This window comes from Sinocyclocheilus anshuiensis, unplaced genomic scaffold (genome assembly GCF_001515605.1).
Source record: "Sinocyclocheilus anshuiensis isolate Anshui unplaced genomic scaffold, SAMN03320099.WGS_v1.1 scaffold1068, whole genome shotgun sequence".
Classification (NCBI taxonomy): Eukaryota; Metazoa; Chordata; class Actinopteri; order Cypriniformes; family Cyprinidae; genus Sinocyclocheilus; species Sinocyclocheilus anshuiensis.
Window position 1 is genome coordinate 182,507 of NW_015551062.1, and position 11,964 is coordinate 194,470.

The following is an 11,964-nucleotide window of genomic DNA, read 5'->3' on the forward strand; positions in this document are numbered from 1 at the left end:
AGAAAGAAAAAAGGGTATAAATGCACTTATTGTGTTCATGTTACATTGCAAGTCACTTTTGCTATTGAGGTGAGGTTAGGTTTGGTTGTTTGGTAAAGTTTAAGTGATGGGTCGACAGTGTAATTATGGATTATTTTTTAAATATAAATGCAATGTAAAAACATAAATTGTTTTAAATGAATTGTATCAAAAAATTCATTTAAAAGTAAGTACATAAACGTGGGTCTGACTCTGTACTTTATGACATGTTCACTATCAGGCCATGAGTCGTACATTAAAACAAAGAATTGCATGACTGGATTTTTATTTGCATGCTCTGGATTTTGAGATGTTGATTGAGTTTGCATTGTTTCAGCACGACATCTCCAAGCATCACATGTGCAACATGTTCCTCAAGGGAACCTTTTTCTGTACAACAGCCTTGATGAGATTGTGCTGTGACTTTTAATACGTCAGTACAGACTGAAATATAACCGAGCATAACGGAGTCAGATTCCTGTTCACAGCAAAAGCCTGTACTGATGAGAAGATGAGAACATCTGAAACCAGATCCAAGAAAATCAGGCCACCATCACCCATTACTGTAATACAAAGAGGCTGAAGTCTAAAAAAATATAGTTATATAGTGCTCACATATAGATATATAAAATGCCATCATCTTCGAGAGCCATTATAACATGAGTTTCTCCACACTGCGAGTGAGTGGAGGGCCGATTAACAGAAGGAAAGAAGTAACAGTGAGTCCCTGATAAAAAGTTTTAAATAAATAATAAATAAATAATAAAAAAAAAGAATGCCAAAACGCATTTAACTTTTCCCTCTGCATCGAAACACGATGGATGGAGAAGAGAGACATTCATTCTGGATTGATGTATAATAAAGTGTCTCTGTGTCAGAGGTGCGAGTTGCATTAAAACCCTGGCTGTGAACATGATATTAAAGCTGAAAATAAAAGCAAACAGAGGCAAACACAGTTTAAATGAAGCTCAAAAACACTCTGTGACAGAATGAGCATCTGGTCACAGAGAGAAGCGCAGCGAGGGCCAGTGGTTGAGTCTGCATTCCTCCTGAGCTTGAAAGAGGCTGACTTTCACATTATGCCCGGTCTTCCTGGGCGTTTCCTGTCTTGTTCCGGGACGACTGTGTTCATCGCTGCCATCACTGTCCTCGCCGTCTCGCTCCAGCGTGTGCTGGTCCCGTTTGAGTGGGGTGAGCTCTGGGGCGATGACGTCTCCATCCTGAAACACATTCACGAACACACCAGTGTTACTGTTCAGGGTCAGGGAACACACGAGATATCCTCAGGAACAACGCTGGAGTCAACACACTTCACTCTATGGACAAACAACAGTGACACTCCAGTACACTCATAACTACCAAACCTGACCGAAAACTACCCGAAGCAGACTGAAATCAGCCGGTTTACTGATGTACCGCTGGCACTTTATTTTACAGCCCCGTTCTACATGCACATACAGCGGTAAAATAAGTATTGAACACATCACCGTTTTTCTCAAGTAAATATATTTCTAAAGGTGCTGTTGACTTGACATTTTCACCAGATGTCAGTAACAACCCAACTAATCCATACATACAAAGAAAACAATACAAATAAGTTCAGAAATTAAGTTCTGTGTAATAAAGTGGAATGACCCAGGGAAAAAGTATTGAACACGCTTACTGAAGTGTATTTATTACTTCGTACAAAAGCCTTTGTTGGTAATGACAGCTGTCTGGAGAAACTAGTGGCATGCATTGCTCAGGTGTGATTCTGGCCCATTCTTCCACACAAACAGTCTTCAAATCTTGAAGGCTCTGTGGGCCTCTTCTATGAACTCTGATCTGTAGTTCTTTCCATAGATTTTCTATTGGATTCAAGTCAGGTGATTGGCTGGCCATTCTAGCAGCTTTACTTTCTTTCTCTGAAACCAATCGAGAGTTTCCTTGGCTGTGTTTGGGATCATTGTCTTGCTGAAATGTCCACCTTGTTTCATCATCCTGGTACTGTAGGTGTTGGGACTGAAGCAGCTAATATTAATTTCCACTGAAGAGGGGCAGGATTGCTTTTTAATTACTGATAGATTTCAGCTGGTGTCTTGGCTTTCCATGCCTTTTTGAAGGTGCCCTTTCTTCATGTGTTCAATGTAGAGAGATTTTTCAGTCCTGCTCCCACAGAAATACATCTTATCTGGTCCCGCTTCCGCCCGCATAAAAGTAATCTATATAGATTTTTTTCAGTACATCGAAGAAATTTATGTTATGGTTCTGTAACATCTCCTAAGCTCCACAACATCCCAGCCTAAACGCTCCCGATAAAATATTTGTTATTTAGGTTAAGCATCCACATTCACAAACTATTGTTATTTTTAACAGAAAAGCAAGCATGGGCTGCTGCGTGCATGGTTTGGCATGGCAGAATGCGAGCAGCGCTTCCTTTATTATCACTAAAAGCTGACATCTCAGTTCATCGCGATCTCATAAAGCTCTGTTATAACACAATGAACATATGCACAATGAATCCTTCACAATGTCTACGCTTCGTGTGTTAAAATGAGAGGACTCGTGAGCATGCAATTGACCTATCGGTAAGCCCCTCCCCTCGAATGCAGATGAGCCAATGGCAGTCGAGTATCAGTTGCATGGGGAGCAGAACTCGGACATCTGTAGCTTTCAGTGCCATAGAGAAACACTGGAAGATCTGAAGCTCGCATCGGTTTGATGTTTATGCTTCAAAAATGAAAAAAAAAACAAAAAAAAAACGATGTGCCTGTGGTACTTGTAACACTAAATCTATTGCCTATCCTCTCGGGATACCTGGAATCATTTTATTACATTTCCTAAACCCAAACAAAACAGAGCAAAATGTCCCTAAGTATTCCACTCCAATCTCAATGAAGACAAAAACTTTCATTTTCTGGTTGTCATACTCTCATTAAGTTACAATTTTCATCTGCTCAAGCAGAACATTAATGTCATCTTGTGCTTTAGCAAGGTATCTCTGGCTAAAACCAGCTAAAATTAAAGTTAGTGAGTCAATGCTATTACAAACCTAAATAGCTAACTGTTCTCACATCATGTACAGTGTAGGTCAAAAACACAAACGAAGGTCTACATTTCAGTGCCTCTTCATATTAAACTAGTTAAATGTAAATTAATTTAATCGTATTCTGCGGTACATCATGCAGGGGCAGATATAGTGAATTGGGGGCCCCTGGCAAAATATAGGAATGGGGCCCTATACATTTGCACACATTTTCCTAGATCAACCTGGAGGTTCCTTTTTTGTTGTGATGCTTGCTGCTGCACAATGGTGCCCCATAGTTGTGTCCAATATTTCTACATTTTTCATGTACATGTTATCATGGCTTTCTTTCATGTTGTAGACCACAAAATAGCAACTGATTTACAGTTGAGATACAGGTTTTCACAAAAACAACAAAAATGTCACTTACGCCCTTCTGGTTCTCACCCCTCGATTCATTTTCTGCCAGTAGGAGGCGCTTTGTGTGCAAAGGCGGTCTAATTCTAAACTTTAAAATACATGTATTTTTAGTTATTTTAACTACAAATTTAAATAATAATAGTTTCATCTCCTTCAAGCAGGATACACAAAAAGCACATTCAACTCGGACCAGGGGCGCCTGCAGGATTTCTTTTGAGGGTACGCATGGGGGCGGGGTTAGGGCACCAAATGATCAGTGAGAGCAGAACGAATGTGTCACACGTTTTAAACTCAACAAAATGGTAAAATACATATATCAAGAGCATGCTCACTGATGAGAACAAAACACCGTTGGATGACGTGGATTAAAGCCCTGCACGGGTCTCAAATAATATAGGCCCTATAGCTCGTCTTTTTCCCCTTCTCCAAAAAAAAGCTTATACTACTGTTTCAGCTATTCAAATAGTTCAGCTTTGTATGTAATGAAAAAGTGATTATATTTTGTTTCGGTTTTTTTTATAAAGTAAATTTAGAAAAAACGTTTGGAGCATTTTTTTGTTTCGTTAAATGTACGTTTTTTTTCTTTCTGAAGTAACGACCAAGCGGCAGACAGTGAATTGATCATAGCCTGTTTGATCAATTTAGCCTTCTCAAATCATCACGACTTGCCTAAAATAAAATCTATAGATATAAAACAGTTCAAGCATATCACAATGTTAGTTTAAATGTTTAACCTTGATAAATGTGCGCTGTTAGACGCATATCTAATCGTTTGTGCGAAGAGTGGAAGCTCTGCAGCACATGGAGGCGCCATCACTTGCATTTTTCTAACAGTGGAAACAACTTAAAATACGCAGTCATTTTTGCTCATAAAGGTAAGAGTATTTAATACATCATTCTAAACTGTAAAGGGTCTAGTTTTATTTGTGTGCACTCACAATATCAACAAAACGTTGTGCTTTTATAAAATAAAGAAAACAAAACGCTTTCTGCCGTCTCGGTCTTGAACAGGAGCGTTTCACAATGATGAACCTAAACTCAGCGAATTGCCTCACAGACATGATAAATATATATAGACCTTTTTCATGGAACGCGAAATTACCCACTATGCTTTGCGCGTACGCGTATGGAGGATGCTTCGAACTTCCGGTTGCAGCTTGATGCGTTTAGTTAGGCGTTACAGAGTTATTTGGACAGCTCTGAAACGACGGTTGTAATCTGTTTTACTTACTTTTAACGTCCATAATGTCAACAAGCAACGGCAGCTTTAGTTCACGGTGGCAGCACGATCAAGACTATTTGACAAAGACCGTAAACAATGTAACTTTTTCTGTTCCTCATCCTACGAAGTTGACCAGCGCCACCTCCTGGATTGATGATATGAAACAACGACCAGCAGTCACATATGTTGACATATTCAATTAAAACTTTGTCCTATAACTGTAGCCTATAGCTGCTTATATTTTCTGATTTTTATGTTGCTCTGATCTGAATACCCTAAAATTTAAAGGATTTGCTGCAACGCAATTTTGTCTGATATGTGAATTATTTATGTTGTATTCTCATTTGTAAAATAGCCAACAAATTAATTGTTGCAGGCTAACCCGATCTCATGAAAGTGCGTATAGCACGATTATTTCTATGCAGAAATTGACTTTGGCATGCAAAAGACTGATCAATTCATTACATTTACATTTACATTTAGTCAGTTAGCAGACGCTTTTATCCAAAGCGACTTACAAATGAGGACAATAAAAGCAGTCAAAACTAACAAAAGAGCAACAATATATAAGTGCACATGACAATTCTCGGTTAGCCTAACACAGTACACGTAGCAAGGGTTTTTTAAATAATATAATAAATAAAAAGAGTGTTTTTTGAACATTAAAGCATGTCAACATATTCTGTTACAACAAATACACAAAATAATGATCTTTAAAATAGCATCATATGACCCCTTTAAGAAAAGAAGCTGTTAGTAAATGAATAGTGTGCAAGTCTAAAAGGGGCATTTTTTTTTTAAATAATAGAATTAGAATAGAGAGTGCTAGAGTTAGAGGGCCAAATAAAGATGGAAACAATGTGTTTTTAGCCAATACTTGAATATGGCTAAGGACTCAGCTGCTCGGATTGAGTTGGGCAGGTCATTCCACCAGGAGGGAACAGTTAATGAAAAAGTCTGTGAAAGTGATTTTGTGCCTCTTTGAGATGAACAATAAAGCGACGTTCACTTGCAGAACGCAAGCTTCTAGAGGCACATAATTATACATTCATAATTAATGGCATGGCTGGTTCAGTCGACAGAAAAACGGGACACAAAGGCCTATAATAACTGCTTAAATGTTTGCGGGGCAAATCTCAGGTCAGTCTGAGCGCTCCTGGTACGCACCGTGCGTACAGCCGTACACCTGCAAGCGCCACGGACTCGGACGGTTGTCGTGGTAATAAACACCGTAAACAGCAACCGTTCGCATGTCAGCACTTAATGCACATATCCTATATGAAAAGCATTTTAGGGGGCCCTTGGCTTTTGGGGGCCCAAGGCGGTCACCTACCTTTGTCTAATGGGTAAGTCCGCCCCTGGGTACATGAACAGTGTTGATCCTGCATGTTGTCATCCTGACGAACGTAACATGAGACTTCTCCCACTTGCATTGTGATCTGTAAACCCTCGCTTCGAGTTACCCACCATATTTATTTTTAAATATTTTATATATCCCGCCATGGAATATTTAATTCCCACTTGAATGGTGGCCCTTCTGTGTCCAAAACTGTGCAAAAACATCGTGGGTTTCAGCACTGCGGTGAGTGGGTTCTAACTTAATCACCTCTGATTGGCCATTGTGTTCCAGAAATCAACAGCCGAGTCTGTGATTGGCTACATTGCGCAACCCCTTAAACACGTGTTATAAATAGAAACTCTGCCTAGCTTGCGCAAGTCAATCATTTTAATGTTAATATTAGTTGTTCTTTTTGCTTTTGTGCAACAGATAAATAACAATTTATATGTTTTAGACATTTTATGTTTAGATCATTTCTATTTTGAGGGAGTCCCGCGAATCATTTTATTCTCCCGCATCCCGCACACACGAGTCTCTCCCCACCCGCACCCGCACCCGCACCCGCACTCGCCCATCAAGAGTTGTCCCGTGCCGCACCCCGTTGCGTTGGGTCCCGCGGTCCTCCCGCGGGAGTGCAGGTCTCTACTTTAATACTTTTTCCCTGGGTCATTCCACTTTATTACACAGGACTTCATTTCTAAACGTATTTGTATTGTTTTCTTTGTATGTATGGATTAGTTGGGTTGTTACCGACATCTGGTGAAAATTTCAAGTCAACAGCACCTTTGAAATATATTTACTGAGAAAAATGGTGATGTGCTCAATACTTATTTTACCCGCTGTACTATGTACTTATTATAGTGATCACAATAACTGGGTAATATACAGGTTCTGTTCAGAATTCTCCAAACTAGCGTCTGAAATATATCTGACAAGTCCATTGCTCAAAGTACCAAGTATATTTGGAAATCAAACTGAAACTTGAATGACTACAAAATTGGAAAAGCCAAGTCTTGCCTGGGGTTTGGTGAAGTTCCTGTCCATGCACCACTGGACAAAGTACTTCTTAGCAGCTTCTAGGCTCTTGTCATCCGTCTTCTTACAGTAAACCCTGATCAGCTGCTCGGCGAAGCGCTCTGGCAGCAGTTTGGACACCTGTTACACCCAACACGGACATCAGGAACACAGGCCTTCATTTTGTCTGGGTTATAAAATTAGTCAGGCAATGCTCAAACGTACAACATCTTTCCTCTACCAACATGCATTTCCCACAAACTATATACAGAGGATATCTTCTTTGGGACTAGAAGCAATACAATCTAAACATAAACACTCTTCATTTAATATGGAAATTAATCCATAATCAACTTTCTAGGCATGTGTTTTGTTTTTGTTTTTTGGGAGGGGATCACTGAGCGAAATGTTCAAATTAGGCATATGACGGTATCAAATTTTCCTGTTGCAATAATTGCTGAAGCTTAAATCACGGTATACAGTCACAATATTGAAATGTTGCAAAAAGGTCTAAACCTTTTTTTCAATCACAAAAATAACTCATTTTTTGTGTACTGCATTATCGTATTTAAATGTTCAAGCTAATCAAATGTTTCATAAAGATTAAAGTGCAAAAGAACTATAAAGACCACTTTACAATAAAGTCTCATTCGTAAACGTTAGTTAATGCATTAACATAGTAACAATGAGAAATAGCTAGATGTGTTACAGAAGCTATTGTGTTAATGTTAGTTAAAGTAATACAACTGAACGTTGTTAGTTGTTAGCTCGGGTCCGTTAAACAATACGGTTACGAGGTGTGATGTTAATGTTCGGCGGTGGAGTTGAAGTGATAGGGGAGGTGTTTTTGCCAGCGGTGATGGTGAAGAGTGTTGATGTGTTTCTGGTGGCTGACAGTCCCTTTCCTGAGTGTACCTGATTTTTGCGGATCTTGATGGCTTTGGTGGGATCTTTCTTGCAGTAGAAATGGACATTGTTGATGGGGTTTTTCTCCTTCATTCCATAATCCATGTGAATGACCTAGAGAACAAAAGAGGACAGTTTACAATATACCAGGATTATTTTAAACAGCACTCAGCTGATTCTTTAATTGCACACAGTTTTTGGAAGCTCATATTTATTGAGAGATCGATTCTTATTCTTATTAATTCTCGTTCAGAAGAGGTATCGACGCCACGGCTGTGATCCACACTCGTGCGTGACGTGTGTTTCGATGCTGATTCGACAGCATCTGCAGTGAAAAAGTCCCTTTCATGAACACCATTTTAACATCTGCTTGCCTTCACAACAGTAAGCTTATAATAATGGTTTATAATTTGAGCTGTTGGGTTGAAGTGTCCAGTCTTCATGACTTTGTAAACAGAAGGTTGTGTGAGTGACAGGAGCTGTGTTCGTTCTGACAGCTCATAGCTGCATTGTTAAAACTGAAGAAACCTGGTTGAAGCACAGCAAACGTACACTAACTACAAAGTCCTCGGCTATAAGGTTGGCGTCTGTGCCACTGGGTTTTGAGCAGGCGACTTCCTTTGCCCAGTCCAGTAGCTTCTCCTGCAAGAGATCACAAACTTTAATCAGCAACTCTGTCACTTCGCACACACAATTCACACTTTCATCTTTCTTTAGCAACTGGTTCCACAATCTTTTTCTTAAGACAAAATTTGTATTTTCCAAGACCTTTCTCCTATCAAAGGGTCATGAGTAGCTCACCTAAAACTGAAATTTCTGTCATTATTTACTCACTCTCATGTCATTCAAAACCCATGAGACATTTGTTCATCTTCAAAACACATGAAGATACTTGTAATGTTCTCTCATCATCTTGTGCATCCACTGAAGGTCATTATTTGTTCTTGCTCACCGGTGAGGTGTCCAGGTGCGTCTCAGCTGTGGTCTGACCCACACACTTGTACAGCCGGCTGCAGACGATGTTGTGTAGGATGGCTCGAGCCTCAGACAGCTCCGGCGCAGACGAGTACAGAATCTGCTCAAATATGTGATCTGAAACATGATCAAATCACCCCCATTTCATCATGTGCATCTTTCAGCGCAATAGAATGTGAGTGTATATAACACTGGCTACGTTTACATGCAACCAAATAATCCGTTTGTAATGGGATTGACGGCTCAATCGGGCTGAAAAGACTTCATGTAAACACCTCACTCGATCCGACTGAGCTCGATCTGAATCAGATTTCAACCGTATTGTAAGGGGTGGTTTATTGCTTTGCTAATACGGCGAGAGCGCATGTAAACACTCTAGTAAACACTACATTCAGATTCATCAGTCGGAATGAATTCAGTCCAATTGAAACAAAAGTTGTGCATGTAAACAAAGCCAGTGAGCAATATGCTTTCTAATCCTAGAATAAATGATTTTGATCATTTATATCCACATAGAACAGCACTAATACTTTGACATGTCAGATCACTAAAGAAACATGTGTGAATGAGAAAATAAAGAGCGGGACATGCGTGATGTTAAAGAATAATTAATCAGTGAAAAGAACTCACACCGACTCTCTCACACACAGAGAGAGCATCTCTCCCCAATTCAGTTCAAATACACACTGAATTATGTCAAAATGCCCATCATGTGGAGTACTGACATAAACACAGTCCATGTGTCTTGTTGAGAGAAAACCAGATGTGCATCAGATATATTATATCTTATATATGTGACCCTGGAGCACAAAAGCAGTCTTAAGTCGCTGGGGTATATTTGTAGCAATAGCCAAAAATACATTGTATGGGTCAAAATAATAGATTTTTCTTTTATGCCAAAAATCATTAGGATATTAAGTAAAGATCATGTTACATGAAGATATGTTGTAAATTCCTACAGTAAATATATCAAAACTTAATTTTTGATTAGTAATATGCATTGCTAAGAACTTCATTTGAACAACTTTAAAGATGATTTTCTCAATATTTAGATTTTTTTGCACCCTCAGATTCCAGATTTTCAAATAGTTGTACCTCGGCCAAATATTGTCCTATCCTAACAAACCATACATCAATGGAAAGCTTATTTATTCAGCTTTTGAGATGGTGTATAAATCTCAATATCGAAAAATTTACCCTTATGACTGGTTTTGTGCTCCAGGGTCACATATAATCATCCTTCAGCTTCTCTTTGTTCTGAATATTTGATTGATTGATTGATGTAATATATAATATTTTTTTATTACAAAATTACATTTCAGCAAATTTGCAAGAGAGCAGCAATTATAGGGCCAAACACACCAATGGGGAATAAACTTGACTGTAAATAGCAATTTGATAACTATACTAATTAGGGCTGTTGACAACACATTAATTAATTTTGGAAAAGAAATAACACATTCCAACCAGGCATTTAACGCAGCCGCCGCCCAGACCTGTAGACTGATGAGTCTGTGAACGCAGAGTTCAAGATCCCAGCGCTAAACATGCCTCTGGATGCAGCGGCGTCTTATATTTATATTACATATTTAAACAATATCACACAACAAGAGTACTGGTTTATACCAAATATCTGCACAATTCCAAATGTTACATAGAATTTATGCAACAGTTCAATAAATAAAGTCACTAATATCGTGTGAAAATGTAGAACTGTTGTGCCTTTCTGAGTAACACACAGCGGTGTTTCATTACCGAATGAATCGCGTGAGCCACTGATTCAGTGATCCATTCATAAAGAGAGTCGATTGAATGAATCAGAAGTCCCCTTAGAGGGACTTTTTTAAAATTAAAATAAAACAAGTCAAACCAATAGAAAAAGAATGCAGAATGCTAGTGTTAGAGGCTCTTTTTTATAATAAATTAAAACAAAACAAGTAGATAGAATAGAAAAAGAATAGAGAACACTAGAGATAGAGGCTGTTTTTTAAGAAAACAAGTAGTTAGAATAGAAATAGAATAGAATGTTAGAAGTCATGTAAAACGGAAAGGTGAGGCACCTGTGAGTTTGGTGTAGGCCTCCATGTCGTCTATAGCTGAAGAGATGCTGAAGATCCTCCCAGAAGAGCCCTGGATCTGAATATGAGGATCAGCTTTTACAAAAGCCTCCGTTATCCTGATACAAAACAACCAGGACAGAACACTTCAATCACACCGAAGCTGTGAACAGGACAATGTGTGGTTCAGTGAGGAGAATACACACATGGTCTCGATGATGTTGCCCACTTTGTGCTGATACGCCCGGCGATGGAGGCAGTTACGAGTGTGGAACATGTCGTAGAGATTGCCAACTTCCTGCCAACAGTAAAACAATCAACATAAAAACTCAGAACGGCTTTTATACTGCTTTGAAATTCTGACTGATACAGAAACACTTCTGAACCAGGGCCCGTATTTATCAAGCTTCTCAAAGTGCCATTTTAGTCTTAAGTGCTGAGAACTCATTAAATTTACCCCTACTTTCAAACTTAAGTATAAAAGCAAGTTATCAAATTTCTTAAAGCTAAGAATCACTCTTACACTCCCAGTTATTTAAGACAGCTCGAGAGGGCTCTCAAGTGGTTAGGAGTTGCCAGTAGGGGCTTGTGATGGCGCTGAGGAGACAGAGACGTGCACAAATCTTTCAGGAGAGGAAGAATGTTCTTGAAATGTTTGATGACAAGCAGTTAATAAAACAGTTACATTTCCACAGTTATTCAAACAGAAACGAGCAAAGAATATTTACATTACCAAAGAACATCATAACTGACTTCAGTCTAGTGCGAGTATTTTATGCTCTTTAAAGGGGTCATATGATGTTGCTAAAAAGAACATTATGTTGTGTATTTGGTGTAATGAAATGTGTTTATGCGGTTTAAGGTTCAAAAAACACATTATTTTCCACATACTGTACATTATTGTTTCTCCTCTATGCCCCGCCTTTCTGAAACGCGTCGATTTTTACAAAACTCATCGGTCTGAAAAGCGAGGTGTGCTGTGATTGGCCAGCTATCCAATGCGTTGTGA

At 38.9% G+C, this 11,964-nt stretch overlaps 1 protein-coding gene across 1 annotated transcript in view; it reads right to left on the reverse strand.

Annotated features, from left to right (window-relative positions):
* Positions 1–244: 244 nt before the first annotated feature.
* The window catches only part of LOC107661993 (deoxynucleoside triphosphate triphosphohydrolase SAMHD1-like), a 19,593-nt gene continuing 7,873 nt past the window's right edge, over positions 245–11,964 (reverse strand). The window contains exons 6-12 of the mRNA XM_016451822.1: positions 11,162–11,253; positions 10,959–11,074; positions 8,876–9,015; positions 8,476–8,565; positions 7,933–8,037; positions 7,021–7,158; positions 245–1,238 (exon numbers count right to left, since the gene is read on the reverse strand). Of these exons, the coding sequence (XP_016307308.1) occupies positions 1,020–1,238; positions 7,021–7,158; positions 7,933–8,037; positions 8,476–8,565; positions 8,876–9,015; positions 10,959–11,074; positions 11,162–11,253 (900 nt within the window). The 3' untranslated portion in view covers positions 245–1,019. The remainder of the gene's footprint in view (positions 1,239–7,020; positions 7,159–7,932; positions 8,038–8,475; positions 8,566–8,875; positions 9,016–10,958; positions 11,075–11,161; positions 11,254–11,964) is intronic.